Raw genomic sequence first — 20292 nt, 5'->3', positions numbered from 1 at the left:
CGCACGATCAAGGCCATCAATGAGATGACAGAATTAGGCACCAAAGGATGGTTCCTAATTGCTTCCGAGGCTTTCGACGGCATATTTCCATGAGTTCCCAAGGTTGAGTCATTACGAACTTCTTTAGGCCGACCTGTATGGCTAAGTCTGCCAGTTAGGAGGACGGTCTCTGGCCGCCAGGAACCTTGGATACATGAAGAATGCCCTCAACACCGTGTTTAGGCACCAAAACAACAGGAACAGCTGCACCAAAGGTCCTTTCCAAGCCTGACCTGGCTTGAACTTGATGATCTGGTTTGATCAGCATCAGGCAGAGGACGCTAAGTCATGACTCACTGTGATGCCGGTCGAGGTGGATTTCGCCATCAAAGACATTTGCAGCCTCGCAGCGTGATCAGAGAGGAGGTTGCGTAAATTTACCAGACATGTCGTGGTACGTACCTCTCCGTTAGCCCCAAATGGGTGTGAAAATGGAAGGGTAGGTACCGGACCCAGCAAGGTGAGCATTGTGGGTAAGTTAGTGGCCAAACCCCTACCAGAACCTATCGCAATTTGGGACATGCCCCGGGCCGCAATTTTAACCCCGCGCCGACCGTGGTGAAGATACAACACACCGAACCTTTACGCAGCGTCGGCTACGGGACATTAGACAGATGGCATCCAAGCCTTGCAGACACGAGCCTCGAGTATCTATTCAGGCAATTGAAAGCCAGAGTCACCCACTGAGACGCAACAGGGACTCTCTCTCGCTCAGCCAAGGGCTATCAAAGCACCTATCTGGCGGTGCTCGAACCGAGCACGTTTACCTGGTGGAGTATGTTGCAATGATCCGAATCCTCACGGATATCGAGTGCTTTTAGGCGACATGTCTGGTATGAGATGTACCTTCGGCTCGTGCAGGGTAGAACGTTGCAGGATGAGGACCAGCATTTCCTAAAAGCGACCAGCACGAGGCCCGGGGTCTCACATGGGATGGATGATGCCGGCGAGCGAGCGAGCTACGGTGTGTCGAACAGGGTACAGTGCTGTCTTGCTTGACCACGAATAGGTCTTAACCCAGTCACTGTACAGTATTATTGTCGGATCTGGGCTCACAGAGGGCACAACAACACAAGGCTGAACATAGATTGTATCGATCCTCCCTACGACGTTACCATGCTTTTGTGCTTCTTGCTTCTTCGGAGCCGTGCGCGTGAAAAAGATAGCAGGGTGACAGTCCGAATGGATGTAGACCGAGGCTAAAGAGTCTTGGGACAAGTTTACGGTTAGTGCATCAGCCGGTGGTGGAGGCGGAAACGATCAGCGTCCAGTGATACTTGCCGGTGGCCACGATCAGCAAGGTTTCTGGAAGAAAGGAATCCTCGAATTCCCATGTTCGCCTCTCCACTTGAAGATTAGGCTTGACCACTAAACGGTGGCCATCATATTTAGCCTGATGCTGGTGTTATCCAAGTAGAGTGTTTCACCAATTATATCTGCTGATATGCTGCACCAACTGCCGTCAATTCTCAGGTCCGTGGGTGCACCTCCAAGTGCCTTTGATAGCGCATATCCGGGGACCTCGCCCGCAAAATCAAGGGCACTGTGCACACCCATGAAATACGCACGCGATATCTTTTTGCCCATGCACCTCGCCTACAGCACGAGTACGTCCCATCATGGGCACCGTTGGCCGCCACTCCGGCATGCCCCGTTGCATCTCCAGGCTGTGAGAGACCTTCCTGCACAGCAGGTCGCTACGAGTCCATTCATCAACTCTTCGCATCTCTTTCGTGGGTGGCGCTCAGACCGTTTATTGCGTTGCAGATCCCGGATATTGCGAAGTTAAAGTCCATTCGTCTGTCTAGCCCTATCATCTACGAGTCTACCCATCTACCATCCACGGTCATTCTCCGACCTTTCGACCTTTTCATCCCGCGAGCCACGGTCTCAATGCAAAGAGGGTGCATATCGTTCTCAACCAGGCCCAGGCCCTAAGTATCACCATATCGGCGACAAATGAGAAAAGGCCGACATGCTCATCTCGTCTTCAATGCTTGCTTCGAGCCTGCGTTAGCAGTCCTACGAGTGACGTCTCCCTTCTCATTGTCCTGAAGCAAAAGTCTCCTGAAATCCACCTGGCTCAAGATGTCGGCGGCCAAGGTCGAGGCTCACCCGAAAGTCACAGCATCTCAGACTGACGGTAATGCACCGCGGAAGAGGAGGAAGCGCGCTCCTGCCGCGGGTGCAGCCGATGACTGCTTCACATGTTCTACTCGCAGTGTCAAATGCGACCGTCGAAGACCCTACTGCTCGAAATGCTTAGAAGATGGGAAGGACTGTGCTGGATACAAAACCCAATTGACTTGGGGAAATGGTGTCGCAAGTCGGGGCAAGCTACGGGGTCTGTCACTGCCTGTCGCAGGCACCCAAAAGATCATCACACCTGTGTCGCCATCGAGATCAAAGAGAAGGCCATCACAGCAGCAGCAAGACTCACAGCCTCGTGCAGAAGCAAAATATAAGCCAACCCTAAAGCCAGAGGAAGGAGCTACGCATCCTTCCATGAGCTCAGCCACGGCCAGCAAGAACAACGCTTCATCTCTGTTTGATCAGTCGAAAACATCCTTTTCGGCTTTCACTTCGTACACAACCTCATCTTTGCCGTCAACATCAGCGCGCTCTTCACACGCGCCAGGCCCCATCAAGATAGAATCAACGGACAACTACGCATCGATCTCCTCCACATCTTTGACCTCCCCACTTGATACCTATGGGTTTTCGGTCGGGTTTAGCCCTAGTGTTGGGTTTAACGCTACTGCATCGCCTACATCCTATACCACTTCTCCAGATACTCTATACTTCGGGCGAGGTCTCAACCAAGGCTCATTACGGCCACAAAATTCTCTGTCTAGCTACCCGCTCTCGCCTCAAATACCCTCGCCGTATGACAGTGCCTTGCCCGACCACGGGCAGATCCCCCAATTTCAGAGCCAGAAGACATCCTATGTCCACAACGAGCCATACGCCCAAACCTTACAACCTCAACATTTGGAGCCAGTGCCGGAACAAGGACATGTTGCTGCCATTCACGAAGACGTTGAGGAGATCGATCGCGGTATTTACGACAACGAGTATGACAATGAATGCGCTGTTGTTGATGATGATTCCACTGCGGGATTTCCCCAGTTCTCTTTCAATTACAACATGTCGCTAGCGTCTTATGCTGGTATGGGCGCCATCACCGCCAATCCACGAATGCAGTACCTTATAAACTACTACACGGAGGTCATCTCACCTGTGATAGTGGCTTTCGATGGGCCTTCCAATCCTTACAGGACTCAGATCTTGCGCTTAGCAGCGAGGAGTGAAACACTTCAGCACGCCATAGCCGCATTGTCTGCAAGCAATTTGCGACAACGAAGAGAAACTGGAGCATTATCGACGGGCAAGACTGATCCTGCAAGGCGCTCCTCTATAGCACATTTAACCTTGACGCAGGAGTCATGGCAGGATATAGGCGCCCTTTCGCCTCAAGATCAAGCTCGAGAGGAATCTCTGCACAAGGGCATTGCAATCCAATCGTTGAACAAACAGCTTGCTGATCCGGTTCAAAGGAAAGACGACTCAATTCTTGCGACGCTCCTGATTTTGTGCTTGTTCCACATTTGCGACTCTGGAGTAGCGAAGTTTCAGACCCAGTTTGCAGGTGTGAAGAAGCTGCTCGGTATGCGACAAAATGATTTTGGATTGGACACGAAAGAGGCAAAGTGGTTTATAAGGATGTTTACCTGGTTCGACGCAATGACCGCAACGGTGAATGATCGCGAAGGACAACTTCAAGGACATCATCTGGATGTTTCGGCCCTGTCAGACGAGGAATGGGCATTGGAAAATCTTGCAGGCTGCGATGGTCAGCTATTCAAGACAATAGCCAAGCTAGGCAGGCTGAACGTCTTGAGTCAGGGGAAGACTGTCGAAGAAAGCCCGACCCTGGTGTCAAGGCCGTTTCCGCAAATGCCCGGCACTGTGGACCTCGACTACAGCAATTTTGACGGTAACGGGTGGATGCGAATTGTTCAAGATGAAGATCTGTTCTCTTCAAAGACCGCAAATCCAGACGTGAAAGCCCAATTCTGGCGGGAGTGGAGGGAAATTCGCCAGGCCTTGCAGACCTGGCAACTTGACACCAGAGTCTTCGACTGCTCCAGTCCTGAAGCACCACTACTGACTCACGATCAACGCGTCGACCTTGCAAACATTTCAGAGTCATTCCGCTATTCAGCGCTGCTCTACACCGAGCGCCTGGCCAATCCGACTGTTCCCAGCACGGATGCAAGCATCAGATACTGGGTGCAGAAATGTTTGATGTACATCAAGGCGGTCAAGTCAGACGTCTACCTGCTCTGGCCTCTGTTCATCACTGGTAGCGAATGTGTCGACGGCATCGATCGGCAGGTCATCCGAGAAAGGTGCCTGGATATCCAGAAAGACAGTGGATTTCTTAACAACAAGAGCTGTCTTGAGCTTCTAGAGAAGGTCTGGCGACGGTACGATGAAAAGACCAGGGAAGATGAGGCCAATGCTGAGACAAATACCCCATATACGCCAGGCAGTGGCAATGAGAGTGGGTTCAAATTCACGACTATAATGAAGATGGAGGGTAATGAAGGTGAATATATCGTGGTCTGATGCCGTCTGAGCAGGATATCCAGCACAAGCAAGGATCTGGGCCTTGGATCTTGAACATACACCCAATGACATATGATGACGAAGATGTGATACAGGAAAAAGTGCATAGACTTCTTAGACCAACTCGTTCTTCAGTACACAGCATGACCACTCAGGGAATCAGGCGCGACATCTTCAGACGCCGGATGGAGAAATGCTTGAGTGGTATTGCGGTGTCATCTGGCCATTGCATAGGTAGGTTTCAAGTACATTTTTTATGTCTTCTAGATGCCTTCATCTTGTCATTGCTCGTAGGATGCAAAGGTACATCATGTGTAGCATCGGGCTGGACAAGGCTGGACTGAACCATTTCTGATTGGTGGTAGAACTAAAATGCGGACGCTACTCAGCCTTGTCCTAAAGATCTGGGGTTTGACGCTTTCTCGCATCGAACCGCATCAGTAACACATATCACCATTCAGTCTTCCGTAGTGTTTCTACCATGACCGACTCGGGAGCGTCTACCCCGCGCTTCACGAGTCAGACCGCGTCGGCTGAAGAACTGCTCAAATCACAGACTGTCGGCCTTGTCAACCTCGACGATTTTCGCAAACGCCGCGCAGATGCGCTTGAGCAGAAGGAGAAACAGGCACGCGATGGCTCTGGTACGGCCACGCCCGATGTTGAAGATAGTGACGGGTAAGATCGTTCGATTTGAGAACTCTTGACGGGTTTCTAACTTGCAAAGTACAGTGCGGTAGTGCGTCAACCCGCGAAAAAGAAGAAGAAGAAGAAGGCCGCAAAGGGCTTGTTATCCTTTGGAGAGGATGAAGACGACAACGCAAGTGGCATCTCGACTCCTGCGGCACGAAGTTCGCGAACAACAGCCGAAGCGTCGCCAGAACCCTCGAGTAATAGTCGGAAGTTGACACCAAATCCAAACTCTACCTTACCACCTCCTAGAGCGATCACGAAGGCTGCATTGGCAGCAGATGCGCAAGAACGAGACAGACTACGGAAAGAGTTCCTTGAGATTCAAGAGGCTGTTAAAGAGACGGAGATCGCCATACCATTTGTGTTCTATGATGGCGCAAATATACCCGGCGGCACTGTCAAAGTAAAGAAGGGAGATCACATATGGCTATTCCTCGAGCGGTGTCGAAAGGTCGGGGCCGAGCTTGGCGTGTCTGGGAGTGCCTCTGGCGGTGGTGCGACGCTCAAGAGTAGAGAAGACAGCAAGAAGCAGTGGGCTAGGGTTGGGGTGGACGACTTGATGTGTGTAAGAGGCGAGGTCATTGTTCCTCAAGTGAGTGTCTCAAAGACGATCAATTGTTCTGAGAACTAACGTTCGCAGCACTATGAGTTCTACTACTTTATTGCCAACAAGATCCCAGATCCTACCACCGAAGGGAGGCTACTATTTGAGTATTCTGGCACCGCTCCGAAGAAGAGAGACGGTGAAGACGCTCCGGTGCTTCGTGTGCCCGGGAAGGAGGACCTGGAAGGCCAGAACGATGATCCAACTGTGACCAAGGTGGTTGACAGGCGCTGGTATGAGAAGAACAAGCACATATATCCCGCAAGTGTGTGGAAAGAGTTCAAGGTTGGTAAAGAATTTGAAGATTTGGCGAAGGGGAGGAGAGATGCGCAGGGGAATGCATTCTTCTTCGGATAGCCCATGCGAACAGAACAAGCATCAGCACCGAGTTGTTGGCAAGTCAATATCAATCGAGGACAAAGTACTATGGATAAAAAGAAATGCTTTGGTTTCAGAAAGCATTTTTGGGCTCCTGCCTATCCCCGTCGTTTCCGACGCCGTTTTCCGACAATTCGGTTTATGGACCTTCTTTCCACGCTTCGACGCCGGATCTTCATCCTCCCAATGACCTATTACTGCTTGCTCTGAAGATCCCGTTTCGATCTTCCGCTTGAGAACCATGGAACATCAACTCACATGCAACAATCAGCATGGCGGACCGTGTCGAGCGATTCTGAAGCGCGAAGCAGTCGTCACCACATGCTCGTAAGATATATCAATGGCATACCTCTTCTGTTGGCTAATATTCATTAGACACATTTTCTGTCTGCCTTGCACGCAAAATACCGGCCTCGCCGACGCACCACTTGATCGGCGTCGCTGTCCTGCCTGCAACAGCACTCTTCCAAACCAAGACGATGCTGTGAAGACCCGCTTGGACCCCTCCGAAGAGTACAAAACGAGCGTCCTCAGTGGACTCGACCCTTCAACGGTCCTTGAATGCGCTGGAAGAGCAGTGGCTTTCTGGAGTTACCAGGTCACACATGAAATGTAGGGGACACCCTGCACCTCGACCCTGTCTGGATACTGCTCATTGCAATGTAGTGCTTACCAGCAGTTTGTGGCGAAGAATCTGACGGAGAAATACACCCACCTCAGTTCAACAATGGACAAAGTGGTCCACGAGGCCAATACTGAGATTCAAGCAATGCAGAAGAAGCTAGGAGGTGTGATACCCATGCACAGAGGAGATATCAACGCTGACGATCCGAAGACTCGACGGCTGAGCTTCAAGGTCTGCAGCAGAAACATGACGAGCTCGCGGATTACTACCGAGAGAAAAGCCGCAAGCTTGCCCAGATGCAGAAGTTGTATAACGCCCTCAAACAAAGAGCCCAGGCAGCAGAGATGATAGCTCCTGCTGCCTCGAAGGATGTCGAGCAGACTTTGCAGTCGATTGCCAGTGTACGACGGCCCGACGCTGGTTTTGCAAAGCCAGCTCCACGGCCAGAGATTCAGCCAACAGTCCGGCCGTCGCTTTCCGAGAGAGGGAACCGGCCACTGGACGTCGGATATGGTGGTGTCGAGCCGCTGCATCCTCACCAAAGATCTGGCAGTAGTGCGATGGCCGCTGCTCAGAGAGGGATGCCATCTACAGCCACACTTCCTGCGAAGCTCGGTACGTGTACGGCCGCGAATTTTCGACAGTTACTGATGTGTCTAAGCTACCGTTGGCATCTCTGGCACTCCACTACATCGAGCCACTTTACCGGGTCAGGCAAGGGCTGCCGTCAATCGATCTCAACTTCCGGTAACAGCTGGGAGAACTCAATTCACCCATGAGCAACGTATACCAGGTTCTGCCCGGCCACAGCCCATACATAACAGCAAAGTGCCCGTATCGACCAATTACACTGGACTACTGCAAGGTATCAAGATAAGTCGGCCGGGTACAGCTGGATCAGGGGATATGCATCCAAAGTTTGATTCAAATACAAGTAAGTCGCATTCCTTTCCTCTGATGGAATCCCCCCGACTCATGCATGGCAGGCAAGTTCTACCAGATGGTGCAGCATTAGGGAGAACCAGATACTGTATGTGCGCGGTTATTGCTTGCTCCCATCGAAGCACAGCTTTCATTACCGAGTTGTTCGAGATATGGGATGGATCATTGGGGGATTGATTGGTTTTTCCACGTTGATCAAGTACACTTCGTCGAGCTCGGCACGTTCTTAGCCCATGATTTTCGGCTAAGCAGCGTGACATGATCGGTTTGCCTAAAAAAACGCGTTTTCGAGTTCTTGTTGTGCTTGGTACGTCCACCTCTATGTCTACACGTACTCAGTCGGTGCCCAATATCAATCCAGACCCGCACCTGTACCCACCTACCCACCCTCACAACCAGTCTTGGAACACGATCAACGTGCGCATGATATACACAAGGCATCCATCCTCATCAGATCCGCCACCCTCTACTCATCCGGTTCAGCCACTCAAAAACGACCGTTGGCGATTTACTTTCTGATCTGACAATGGCCTTTCTGCACAGTAGTATCCACACGGTTGATCTGATGGTCTATATATACCCGCTGCCTCCCCCCTCTACTCTCTCTTTTCTTTTCTCTCCAACACTTTCGCCCAAACAAACCGAGCAGGTAAGTAACTTATTCTTAAAAACTGAGGCGCCTCTTCCAGGACAAGCTGGCCTGGTATGCCTCATGGCTACCAGGGCTGTTCGTCGCCGCGGTCTGGAAGAGGCGGGTGGTTGGAGTGCCATGATGAGAGCGCGTAGTTTGCTCGATTTTGTTCATCCCATGGCCGGGTCCTCAGATTCTTGATCAACGTCGTTTTGCTGCTGTTGCTGGCTAACATTGATAGATGCTTGATCTTTTCATCATTGTTGGGCTTTATGCCTGGCTCTGGAGAAGAGATCATAGTAATGTATTGCCATGAGTTGCTGCTAAGCACTATGTCTGCGCACCAGCTCGACGTGCATGCATAAATATTGGGATCTTAAGTACATTTCATGAGTAGAGTGTTGGTAATTCCCCCACTCTACGACGGTATTGGTCGTCTGGCTTTCAAGCACAGAGAGAACGTTCGCTCTGCACCTCTCGTCAATATCCTCAGCTCTGGACCTTGAGCGCAATCATATCCTTTGAAAAAGTGGCTGAAGAACGTAACGAATCTTTTGGCACCAGATGTCATGACTGTGACCAAGATGCTCTGTCCACTTGCACCTCGCTGGTCTCGCCAGTGGTGGGAGCTTCTGTCACCATTCAATACTCGTCTTCGTCCATATCCTCGCCCTCATCCTCACTCTCCTCCTTGTCCTTCAACAACAACTGAGCCCGCTTCGACATTTCGAAATGACCCTTCTTCCTACCCGCTTGAGGCTTGAGGATGCTCTCGACGACCGTGTAGGTGATGATCTTTTGCTTCGTCGTACTCTTCTTGGTGATGCCGTCAGCGGAGCGAGTGACGTTTGTGGTAACTGATCCGGTGTTCGTCTCTGTCTCGGTGATCGCTTTCGTCCTGGTGGATCTCTTGCGGGTTGCCTTCTGGGTCCGGCTCTGTCTGTTACTTCGAACTGTTCGCGCAGGCATAGATACAGTAGCTTTCAATTGTTTAGAGGTTGTGTTGTCGATGAACTTGTTGGTGATCTTGGGCCCATTCGACAGAATCTGGGATCATCAAAGACCGCAAGGTCGAGGCCTCGGCCTTTGGACGACATGATGGATTGATAGCTCTTGAAATGTGCTTTGAATGTCTGCAGACGGAGTGAGGAAAGGCTGAAGAGACGGACTGGGTCGACACAGACCTGGGATACTGGATGTAACGGTGTAGATAGGGGAAGTTAGGAGGTATATGGTATGGGAAAGGAGGAAGGAGGTGGAAGACAGGATACTTATAGGCTGTGTCGACGGAAGTCGATCTCTTCACTTCACTTCTTGAAGAGCATGTGCCACCTTCACACGCTGTTCCCGTCCAGAGAAGTGAGCGTCATGCCGCACTGAACTAAAGGCTGAGTTAGGACAGGCTCAACTGAGGGTCGCAAGAAGAGAAACATGTCAAAGGTATACATGATAGCATGTGCAACTGTACGTAGGAACAGCCGTCTTCCAACGTCAGGCTTGGGTATCTGCTTGTGGTCACTGAAGTTGCAGGTGTGTAGCATCGTGATAGACTTCTTCTTGGCATGCGGCGCAAGGCTGAGATGTTCAGGGGTCGAGAAGCGCCGATACTGTGCACCACTTGTCTAGGCTGAGGACCGCTCGAACCGGCATGGATGAGAGAGTAGTCCTGAAATACTCGACACCAGTCTCTTTCGTTTTTGTACTTGGATGAGTGTACTAACTAATATCGATACTCAGCTCAAGCATATTCAACGGCATGGAAAGTCCTTTCATTTCAGTCGGTCAAGCAACGTATTTTGGTAGCACGCACTCCCTTGCCAGCCTTGATACTTTCACATTCGAAAATCAAAGGGGATATCTCATCTAAGCAGCCTCTCGTTGATTGATACCCTGGTTTCCATGAACCTAGCACACCTTCTGTAAAAAGTGAAGGTAAGCGTCCCTTGCCCATATTGTCCCTGCACTTTATTGCGAGACCCCCTTGACGCCTGACGCCAGGTCCATAACACGATGCACATGCACAATGCGCGCAATCAGTAATGCTCGGGGGAATCCGGATGACGAAACTGTCTCTACCAATTCCTCCGTCCACCTCTACCCCTGCCACGCCCGAAGCCACCACCTCCACCTCCGCCTCCTTGATCGAAGCCGCTGCCACCACCTCCACCATAAGCTGGCTGTTGAGGCTGACCCATCATACCCCCGCCGCTGCCTCCCATAAACTGCATGAACTGCGACGGGTCCATGGTCGACGGGTCGATACCCTGCGAGGTCATGGCTGTGAACATCTGCTGCATCTGAGCTTCGCTCGGCATGGCCATAGCCGACATGTCAGCACCAGGTGCCGGCGCACCGGGCATGGGAGGCATTCCGGGCATCCCGCCTCCTGGAATTCCTTCAACAAATGCCTTCAATTGTTCGGCCTGCTGCGTAATTTCTTTGACCTCCTTCGGCATCTGTTGCTGCTTAAGACAATATGACGCCCACGTGAACTCGTCAAAGCCGTAGTTGAAGTAGTCGGTAATATCGGCGCCTGGTTTCCGCCACGGTTTGGAGGACTCTGGTGTGAAGTCTACGTCGAAATCCGTGGATAGGATGGGCTTGCCGGTCGCAGGATGTACAGGGTTTCCGTTCGGGTCGAGCTTCGAGGTGTGTCTTGCTGGGTACTCGGTGCCTGGTCGGTCGTTGGGCGTTTGTGAGTCCGCTCTGGTGGTGCCAGCGCCTGGTGTTTCTGCTTTTATTACTGGTTGTGGTGTGCTAGACGCTTTCCGTATGTCGGTGGTCGACAGACCTGGTGTGAGGCCTGGAGGGCGTTTTGTTTGTCTAGGATCTGTTAGATCTTGGGGTTGCGCATGAGTGAGATCGACTGACGATGCAGGTTCGGACTTATTCTCTTCTTTGACATCTATTATGAAATCGACATCGTCCTGTCGAAGTGTTAGTTGCGGGATCTCTAGATATTTTCGGCGTGACCTACGTCGCTGTCTTCGACCTCCTCGCCTTCCTCTTCTCCGTCCTCTGCGTCCTCCATTTTGACCTCAGCCTGGTGCGTGTGGCCATTTTTCGGGTCATAATCGGGATATATATCGTCTTCGTCCGAGTCCATCATCTTGCTGGATTCGTAGATATCAAGCAGTAAACAAGGGAATGAAACGGTCGAGGGCTTGGTATGGAAAGCGCAGGACGTTTGCTAAGTTTGCTACGTTTGCACTTCTTGCCTTCGGGGAAGCTCCAACCACAGCTTTTGCTTTCTGGCGAGCCGCGATCGGGGAAAGTCTGCCGGCTGGATTCTTCCAGAAAATAAGTTCGCAATAAACCATAAACCTCTGTTCTGGTTGCTCGGATCATTCTGTACACCGTCGCATTCACTATTCGAAGCTCGTCTCCCCCTCTATATCTCTACGAGTACCCTCTGCCGCCTCATATTATTCAAAATGGTGAGTCCGCATGTCCGGACGCCGCAAAACCCTGACCTCCGCAGATGCATCTCTATTGAAGATGACCTCGTGCGCTAATGAAGAACTATATAGACTACCGCACTCAAGAGCATTCGTTCTCTCGCTCCCCTGCTTGACCGGGTCCTGATTCAGCGCATCAAAGCCGAAGCCAGAACCGCTGGTGGCATCTATCTCCCCGAGAGCAGCGTGAAGGAATTGAACGAAGCCAAAGTCCTGGCCGTCGGACCTGGTGGTTTCGACAGGGATGGAAAGAGAATAGGAATGAGCGTGAAGGAAGGCGACAAGGTGTTGATTCCTCAGGTATGATCAGCTCTCACACCCAAGTTCGAATGACGAGGCTAATGCGCTGGTGTAGTATGGAGGTAGCCCCGTGAAGGTCGGTGAGGAAGAGTATTCTCTATTCCGGGACTCTGAGTATGTCGCACTGCCGAACATTGTGGACGGCGCTTTGCTAACGACACTAGGATCCTGGCGAAGATCAACGAATAGATTGACTATCCTGCTATCTCATGTCATGGCGTTGGGGCGATACTTTCTGCTCAGAATCACTGGCCCCAGGACATAAAAAAGACCTTACTTTAGCGATTTGTACAGCATGTATTACCACCAAGACACCCTCGATGTTTCCGAACCGTCAGCCGATCAGTCCGTCTAGGCAGAGTTGCGCAGGAAATTGTAATCACAGCATCCATCAGAGGGAGTGTGGAGTTGTTCCGGCATCTTGTCGATATACCTTGTGTATTTGTGGCTGCCACAATCAAAAGCACAATCTTCTCCGCTCAAATCAAGAAAATTGTCCAGGCATCGGCAGGTTCTTGTCTCGTCCTCGCTCTTCCCAAGCCTGTACCCTCGTATTCGACTTTGACCTGCTCTTTTCTCCGTTTTCTGCCTTGACGTTTCGCACCTCTTTTACCTCCAGTCGTCTCCCTATGACTGCTCTAAAATCCAACCCGAAACCGCCGAGCATCTCTCTTTCGTGATTCCAGACGACGTCCATGCATTCTCTCCATAGCTTGCCCTCTTTCTCAACGGCGCTCAGCTGTCGCGCAAGCAACGTGTTGAATGTCTCAAGATGGCCGTTTGCCCACTTGATACACGCGCTGATGGTTGAGGGTGAAAACGAGGCTTGATAGATGAGCACGGTATTTTTGACAATGGTAAAATAGACGTAAGAGATTGAGAACACATATCGTTGCAGATCGCCGTCAAAAACACATTGCCTCGCACGCTTCGTGAGAGTCTCACTGCGAGCATTCAGGTATATCTCGCGTGCCCTGTCTTCAAACCCGAGTTTGATTAGGTATTGTGTGTTCCTCTTTGTTGATTCCATGAACGAGGGCGTTTCCTTTAGCTCACGGCAGAGAACGGTCGCGAGTTTTGCGGCACGTTCGTCGACCTTGACGGCGATAAGGTCCTGAGCGATTGAGTTGTTCTTCAGACCCTTGGCAATCTGTCGAAGTTTCTCGACCTTTTCAACGGCCTCCGGGAAACGTTGGAGCGATATGTCGATATCAAGGTCATCGATTTGACCCTCAATCCACCTGAAATTCTGCTGTTTGCCATCCACGTCAATCAGGATCTCAGGCTTCTCTTTGGCGGAAGTTATACCCTCAATGATGTCAGTGTTCGTTGCCGAAGCTGGATCTCGGGCGGCGAAATAGTTCAAGCTTTCAGTCTGGGTAGTATTTTGGTCCTCTTGAGGCTTTGTCGCTTTTCTGACATCCTCAGTGGCTTTCCTTAAAGCCATAATCAAGCCTGTCTTGGCTTTCTCGTCGCGTTTTTCATGTCTGTAAGTCAAAGATCGTGCGCCGGACCTGATTGTCAATGCAGAAGCAATGGCCCTCTCTTCTGCCGGGGCGCCAGTGCCATTGGCCATGCTGGCCGCCATATCGATAATCTCGATATCTTGAAGAGGCCAACACTCTTCGGCAACAAGTTTGGTTGGCGCAGGGCCCTGCTGTGGAACGTTTGGATCGACTCGTTTACGCTTCTTAGACGCAACGAGTAAATGGTCATTGAGAAGCACAATGTGCACGGGACGTTTGGGCTTCCAAGTCGCACTATCAAGCTCTATCCAGTTGCCCGTCTCAGCAACAATATGACGGCCGGGTACGGCTGGAAGGAACTTTTGTGACTTCTCAATGTTCTTCCACAAGGCCTGGAGTTGAATATTCCACATCTGCTCCAAGTTTGCGACTGAAGTCCGATTCGCGTTGCGCCGTGACTGAGAAGATGTGTGGGTGAGCTCTGGTGTGAGTAGATTGTTAGAGCCGACAGTGGCGCCTTGTCCAAGTGTGCTGGTAAGCTCGGACATGAGACTTTGTAGAATGCCCATCTCAGATTTTAGTTTCTCCGCCTCTTTGCTGATCTTGATGAAAGATGTTCTGTTCTGATAGACACTCTGTTGCAACTCCGCAGAGTTACGATTCTTCAGCCGCTGAAGATTGGCTTGATATTCTTGAATGTCTTGCTCGGAGGCAGCGGATAGAAGGTCGGTAACATAACGGTCGGTTTGCAAGTTCGGGTCCTTGAAGACTTCATCGTCGACGACGACGGGGAGTGCGGAGGAGGATGTCCCTGGTCGACGGGGAGAGCCTCCTTGAGAACGTCGCTTTACGGTGCCTGGGAGGGCAGGAACAGGAGGGGCGCCGGCCTTGCTGAAGTCTGGAAGCTGGTTATAACGTGTGGAATACCTTCGCTTCACAAGATCTGACGTTTCGGTGGGCGCATTGCGGTCTTTCGGAACAGCGAGAGTACTTCCGCCTTTGTTCTGCTGTGCTGCAGGCCTGGTAATGCCTGGACCAGTGGGATTTTGGGGTGCACTTATGGTAGGACGATCCTTGCGTTTCCGCCGCAAAGTGAGGCCACGAGTGTCCATGACGAATGGACACGCGCACTGCGGTACAGGAGGTGTACTCTGTACCTGCAGCGAAACTGCGCGGTGGTGTGCAAGTCAACGTTTCGTAGGCAGATGAAGTCGTAGTTGCGAGCGCCGAATGATGAGACGCGCCAGTCACGTGCATCTCGTCTTAGAGCCAGGGGCAAGGCTGAGAGACGAGGCTGCCAGTCGATTTGCGGACTTGGCAAGCGCTAAAAGCAGCCAGCAGCCTTGCGTCCAGTTGCGCCTGCTCCGCTGAATCTGGTCGGGCTCCAGAAGCTGGGAAATTTCGCCAAAAGCTACATCACCGTCACTCCATTCATCGCTTTTATCTTGCCATTGGCATCAGCGACATCTCGTACTTTTAGGGTCTTCATACATCAGTCCGATACTTGTTTGCATCTCTCGAGTTTTTCACCTATAGCGCAATCGCGTCCCCCCCGTTCACAGTGTTCGCATCATGAAGACTTCAACGATTGTCACGATATCCGTCGGGACTGTCGTATCAGGATTGCTTGGTCAGTCCCTCAGTGGGCAATATTCTTCTGTACAGACTAACATTGGTGCAGCATATGCAGTTTATTTCGATTACAAGCGAAGAAATGATCCCGAGTTCCGAAAAGCTTTGAAAAGAGAATCACGGAGGCAGGCCAGATTAGCGAAGGAAGAGGCCGAAATCCAAGGCAAAAAGCAAAGAGACGAAGTCAAGAGAGTAGTCCAAGAGGCTATCGAAGAGGGTTTCCCGACCGACATCGAGGAGAAGGAGGCCTTCTTCATGCAACAGATTGCTCAGGGCGAGGCCTTAGCTGGTGACGGTATGCACACCTTACTGGGCGGAGGTTGCGGTTACTGATTTTTCACAGGTTCGGATCCGGTTGGCGCTGCTCTCTGCTTCTACAAAGGCCTGAAGGTCTACCCCGAACCCTCGTCACTTATCGGCATCTACGATAACACCGTCCCAAAAGACATCCTCGAGATCCTGGCAGTCATGGTAGCCCAGGACAAGAACTTAAAAGTGGGTTCTTTTGGTGCCAGCAATGAGGGAGCATCCGACAGCGGACCGGGCGTTGAATAGGTTCATGCCACAGAAGGTCTATACGACATTGTATCAACAAGAAATTCTTAATGCGGTCTGTGGATAGAGCCGATCATATCCTCAAGCTCTAGCTGATGAACTCTCGCCTCTGTACGACTTTTGTATATCAACGTCCTAGAGGCGAATGCTCCTTTTCAAAAGATATCTCTGCCTTGAACATAATATTGCGGACTTTGGCAGGTTGATCCTCACCAATGGAAGGCTCTACAGGATTTCCAAAATTCTATCATTGAACACACATTGTCCCTTGTTTCCTTGTTTCAATGGTTGTTCACGTTGGTCTTATTCGAGGTGCTCAATTGAGGACAGCAGGAGCAAGCGCGGGCTGTGTAATGTGCTCGACTGAATTAGCTATCTGACAATGAAGGATGGCCGTTCGTTGAGGCGGAAACGATGCATTGAGGAGACCTGGACAGGTCTTCATTACCAAAGCCACAGGTTGTCGGTATGGGGAGCAGGATAACATGCTCCTCGAAATTCGGCACTTCCATGTCGGCACGCCAACTATGCTTGACCGATTTGTCCCTACTTCAGGAAACCCACCTACCGCAACGACCTCAAGCCGAATCTCGAGGTCGCGTGCTTTCAGGAGAGGTGATCGTTGCTGCTCCACCTCCGGACTTCCTCTATATAAACAGCAAATGCCCATCCCCCGCACATATCCGGCAAGGCTGGGGGCGGCTGGCAAAAGGGCGCCCTCCTCCGAGTCAAGATCCCGTCTACTCCTAACCTTTGCGGAACTTCTCAGGAAGTCAATTGCTACACCTACCCTTTGCGACTGAGACATGTCACAAGGCGCCGTCATGATTATTGACGTAGGTACATAAGTTTCTCCTTGCCCTTGACAAACTCCTGGGAAGCTGGAAACGTGAACGGCGTGCATCCGTCCAAGAGCAGACAACACCTCGATACGCCTCGGTAGACTGCACCAGCCCAACGTCGTAGAAGTTTCGAGTCTTTGCCACCGTAGCGAACTCTGCTCAACATGTCGAAGCCAGGATCTCACCCGCTTGACCCTCTCACTCCTAACGAGATATCTCAGGTACGCGCGAGCAACAAGCTTTCCTCGATGTCTACATTAATTAATGTACTGACGAGCAGACTGCTGACCATGTGCGGTCTGCCTTTACGGGCAAAGATGCGTACTTTCGAGTGCTTACGCTTTCGGAGCCGCCAAAGGAGGAGATGATACGCTTCCTGGAAGATGAACATCATGGGGCACAATCCCTGTCAGCTCCCGCACGGGTAGCCATGGTGCAAGTCTTTCTCGGTCCCAGAGATAGTGACCATTTCTATCAGCTCAAGGTCGATGTTTCTTCTGGCAAGATTCTAGAAGAACGTCAACTCAAAGGCTGCCATCCTCATGTCGATGCAACCGATATGCGGAAGGCTGAGCAGGAATGTCTCAAGGACCCAGAGGTGCAGGCAGCCATCAAATCCATGCATCTTCCAGAAGGTGCGACTATCAACATCGAACCATGGACTTATGGGACAGACGGCATGAATGATATGAGCCAGAAGATCACCATGGTATGTTGACATGAGCTCGGCTGGCGTTGCTTGAGGAGTGCTGATCAAAGTAGTGTTACTTCTACATGAAGCTGATAAGCCATCCTGATGCAAACCACTATGCTTACCCTCTGGATCTATGCGTCGAAATGTCAGGAGACGCCAAGGTCCTCAAGATATATTACCTTCCATTTGGTACTGGGAACGACATCAGCGAAGCTGCTCAGGCGTATGACTCGAAGAAAGTCCACGGTGCCGAAATCGAGTATCATCCGGACTTGGTTAAGAACCACCGCACGACCACGAAGCCTTATCACGTCTCTCAACCCGAAGGTCCCTCGTTTGAGGTTGATGGGAACTTGATTCAGTGGGAAAAATGGAGATTTCGTGTAGGCTTCAATTACCGCGAAGGTCTGACCTTGCACGATGTGAGATACGATGGCCGGAGTCTCTTCTACCGTCTGTCTCTTTCAGAAATGTTTGTCCCTTACGCCGACCCTCGCATGCCGTATGCTCGCAAGGCAGCATTTGACTTAGGCAGTGACGGCGCCGGGGTTTGCGCGAATGACCTGAAATTAGGCTGCGATTGTCTGGGCCACATCAAGTATTTTGATGGTTGGCATACCACAACCGACGGGACCCCGATCAAACTGCCAAACGCTGTATGCTGTCACGAAGCCGACGATGGCATTCTCTGGAAGCATACCAACTTCCGCACCGGACATGCTGTCGTCACTCGGTCGCGGATCCTGATACTGCAGACGATCATCACTGTGAGCAATTATGAGTATATCTTTGCTTTCCAATTTGGCCAGGATGCGTCATTGAACTACGAGGTTCGCGCGACAGGGATCGTCTCAACTGTTCCAATTAGTGTTGGCGACAAGGTACCATTTGGGACGGTCGTCGCACCAGGTGTCATGGCGCCATATCACCAGCACTTATTCTCCCTGCGCATCGATCCGGCTGTTGAAGGTTACAAGAATTCGCTGTTGGTGGAGGAGTCGCATCCTATGCCCATTCAAGATCCGAAAGTCCACAATCCATTCGGCATCGGATATACAACAGAGTCGCAGATTGTTCAGAGCGAGAGTGGCCTCGACCTCGATCACTCTGTGGGCCGGGTGTTCAAGATCGTCAACGAAGATGTCATCAATCCAGTCACAGGCAGTCCGGTCGGGTACAAGCTTGCGCCGTCTTACAGCCAGCTGGTACTGGCGCACCCCTCGTCATACCACGCCAAAAGGTCGGAGTTCGGCGAGCATGCAGTATGGGTCACGCGCCATAGTGACGAAGAGCTGTTTGCCTCGGGTCAACATACCATGCAATCGATGGGCGGGCAGGGGATTGCCTCCTGGATCAAAGAGCGTCGCGAGAAGGGGCAGGAGACGAGTGTGAGGAAGGAAGACATTGTTATCTGGCATACGTTCGGATCGACACACAATCCGCGAGCCGAAGACTGGCCCGTGATGCCGGTCGAGAAAATGACTGTTGGACTGAAACCGATCAACTTCTTCACAGCAAATCCTGCCATAGATGTCGCTGTGTCGACACAGGAGAAGAACCAGAGCGTCCTTGTTGACGGTGTCTCTAAGATGAATGGTCATTGCTCGTAGTCGATGAGGTCCGACATTAACGAGTCTCTGGAGGAGCTCAAAGAACACATACACGCATAGATTGAATAGAGCCTTCCTAGACCTGAGTATACTGCAAAGAAGATTAGAGCGAGCGTGGGCATGCCTACCTAGTGATCAATGGATTGAGTATGGTCTGACAATGAGAGGACTCCACATGTCGCGTCCACGCCAAGAGCGATGGCCTCGACTCAGCTTACTAGCACACGAATTGCCAGTGCGTAAAAAAGAACCAAAAAAGAGAGCAACATCATTTGTTTCGAACAGCAAAAAAGTTGGCCACAAGACAAGCCCGAAACTTCGCATATCTTGCCATGGTGTAATCTCACGCCGCCAGCCCCGGGTGGAGGTGTCTCTGCAGAATTGCTTCCCTCAAGGTTCAACTCCATTGCTTAATGCCTCGTAGCGATCGTGGTTTACACGCACGAGTACGAAGACAACCCGGAGCTCCGAGTAAGGCACACATGAACAAGTGGGATGTGAGGCGACGCCCCGAGCCCAAAAGTGACCTTCTAACTTTTTGACCATGACAGCCAAGCAGAATTTTCGGGAGAATAAAATATCAAGAATGGATTATTTGCACGTGACCGAATTCCCTCTACTGTGAGATCGCATGATACGAGATAAGACGTATACGTTAGTTGTTCTACGACTTACAATGCTCTATGATTACTTTCTGAGTCGAATAATGTGACATTACGGGTCTGACATGGCAGGTCAATGCAACGGAAACGTGCAGAACAGTTCCGCATAACAGGTGTTTCTTCTGCATGCGTGCTTACCTTGATGTCTCAGGTCAGCCGAGTTTAGCGAGCCTAGCGAGATACCCCACGTCACTTTGACTTGCCTGAATTATGCCGAGCTGCTTGATTCCGCAGAATGCGCTTCGGGCGGAATTAGACCGGGCACGAGGCGCAGCTTGCAAGGTCAAGTTCGTGTGAAAGCCCCTCCCTCCTTCCCTGCATTGCTAGCCTAGCCTCGCATAACCGCGGCAGTTTTTCCTGCCCCTCGTTTTGCGCCATGAATTTCCCCTCTGAGTAATATGCCTACGACAGCGTTCGAGATGGAAGAAGTAAATGAATTGCTCTCAACCCCTTCCACAAGGTAATCTGCATCCAGTCAGATATCACTGACTGGTTGCATCATCCTCCCCGCACGACAGGGGAGCGTGTC

The 20292-nt window shown here is 51.3% G+C and overlaps 8 protein-coding genes across 8 annotated transcripts; 6 read left to right on the top strand and 2 right to left on the bottom strand.

The window, feature by feature from the left end:
* Window positions 1-1978: 1978 nt before the first annotated feature.
* Window positions 1979-4937, top strand: EDD37DRAFT_396586 (fungal-specific transcription factor domain-containing protein). Its single transcript, XM_062812287.1, has one exon. The coding sequence runs from the start codon at window positions 2128-2130 to the stop codon at window positions 4669-4671; it is 2544 nt and encodes an 847-aa protein (XP_062669943.1). The 5' UTR covers window positions 1979-2127; the 3' UTR covers window positions 4672-4937.
* On the top strand, window positions 4842-6465 carry EDD37DRAFT_396634 (XAP5, circadian clock regulator-domain-containing protein). The gene is made up of 4 exons (XM_062812288.1): window positions 4842-4905; window positions 5037-5349; window positions 5404-5956; window positions 6005-6465. The coding sequence occupies exons 2-4, from the start codon at window positions 5153-5155 to the stop codon at window positions 6323-6325; spliced, it is 1071 nt and encodes a 356-aa protein (XP_062669942.1). The 5' UTR covers window positions 4842-4905; window positions 5037-5152; the 3' UTR covers window positions 6326-6465.
* EDD37DRAFT_680906 (cyclin B1 interacting protein 1) lies at window positions 6100-8306 on the top strand. Its single transcript, XM_062819734.1, has 6 exons — window positions 6100-6673; window positions 6722-6958; window positions 7013-7134; window positions 7182-7586; window positions 7633-7905; window positions 7958-8306. The coding sequence occupies exons 1-6, from the start codon at window positions 6588-6590 to the stop codon at window positions 7984-7986; spliced, it is 1152 nt and encodes a 383-aa protein (XP_062669941.1). The 5' UTR covers window positions 6100-6587; the 3' UTR covers window positions 7987-8306.
* A 2087-nt stretch (window positions 8307-10393) lies between these two features.
* Window positions 10394-11780, bottom strand: EDD37DRAFT_396553 (Fip1 motif-domain-containing protein). The gene is made up of 3 exons (XM_062812286.1): window positions 11522-11780; window positions 11416-11471; window positions 10394-11367 (listed from the first exon to the last, which is right to left on the bottom strand). The coding sequence occupies exons 1-3, from the start codon at window positions 11651-11653 to the stop codon at window positions 10617-10619; spliced, it is 939 nt and encodes a 312-aa protein (XP_062669940.1). The 5' UTR covers window positions 11654-11780; the 3' UTR covers window positions 10394-10616.
* Window positions 11781-11808: 28 nt separating this feature from the next.
* Window positions 11809-12807, top strand: EDD37DRAFT_630066 (chaperonin 10-like protein). The gene is made up of 4 exons (XM_062816552.1): window positions 11809-11981; window positions 12075-12302; window positions 12358-12416; window positions 12467-12807. Exons 1-4 carry the CDS (start codon window positions 11979-11981, stop codon window positions 12489-12491), a joined length of 315 nt encoding a protein of 104 aa, XP_062669939.1. The 5' UTR covers window positions 11809-11978; the 3' UTR covers window positions 12492-12807.
* EDD37DRAFT_665659 (Cullin repeat-like-containing domain protein) lies at window positions 12787-14961 on the bottom strand (the record flags this gene model as incomplete). Its single annotated transcript, XM_062819255.1, has 1 exon — window positions 12787-14961. Exon 1 carries the CDS (start codon window positions 14878-14880, stop codon window positions 12787-12789), a length of 2094 nt encoding a protein of 697 aa, XP_062669938.1. The 5' UTR covers window positions 14881-14961.
* Window positions 14962-15340: 379 nt separating this feature from the next.
* On the top strand, window positions 15341-15955 carry EDD37DRAFT_649944 (mitochondrial outer membrane translocase complex, subunit Tom20 domain-containing protein; the record flags this gene model as incomplete). Its single annotated transcript, XM_062818194.1, has 3 exons — window positions 15341-15398; window positions 15450-15695; window positions 15744-15955. The coding sequence occupies 3 exons, from the start codon at window positions 15341-15343 to the stop codon at window positions 15953-15955; spliced, it is 516 nt and encodes a 171-aa protein (XP_062669937.1).
* Window positions 15956-16779: 824 nt separating this feature from the next.
* Window positions 16780-19336, top strand: EDD37DRAFT_686709 (primary-amine oxidase; the record flags this gene model as incomplete). The annotated part of the gene is made up of 4 exons (XM_062819920.1): window positions 16780-16795; window positions 16975-17018; window positions 17078-17506; window positions 17560-19336. 4 exons carry the CDS (start codon window positions 16780-16782, stop codon window positions 19099-19101), a joined length of 2031 nt encoding a protein of 676 aa, XP_062669936.1. The 3' UTR covers window positions 19102-19336.
* Between the last annotated feature and the right edge of the window lie 956 nt (window positions 19337-20292).

This window comes from Exophiala viscosa, assembly GCF_022695815.1.
Source record: "Exophiala viscosa unplaced genomic scaffold EDD37scaffold_5, whole genome shotgun sequence".
Classification (NCBI taxonomy): domain Eukaryota; kingdom Fungi; phylum Ascomycota; class Eurotiomycetes; order Chaetothyriales; family Herpotrichiellaceae; genus Exophiala; species Exophiala viscosa.
This window is presented reverse-complemented; position numbering and strand designations above follow the sequence as displayed.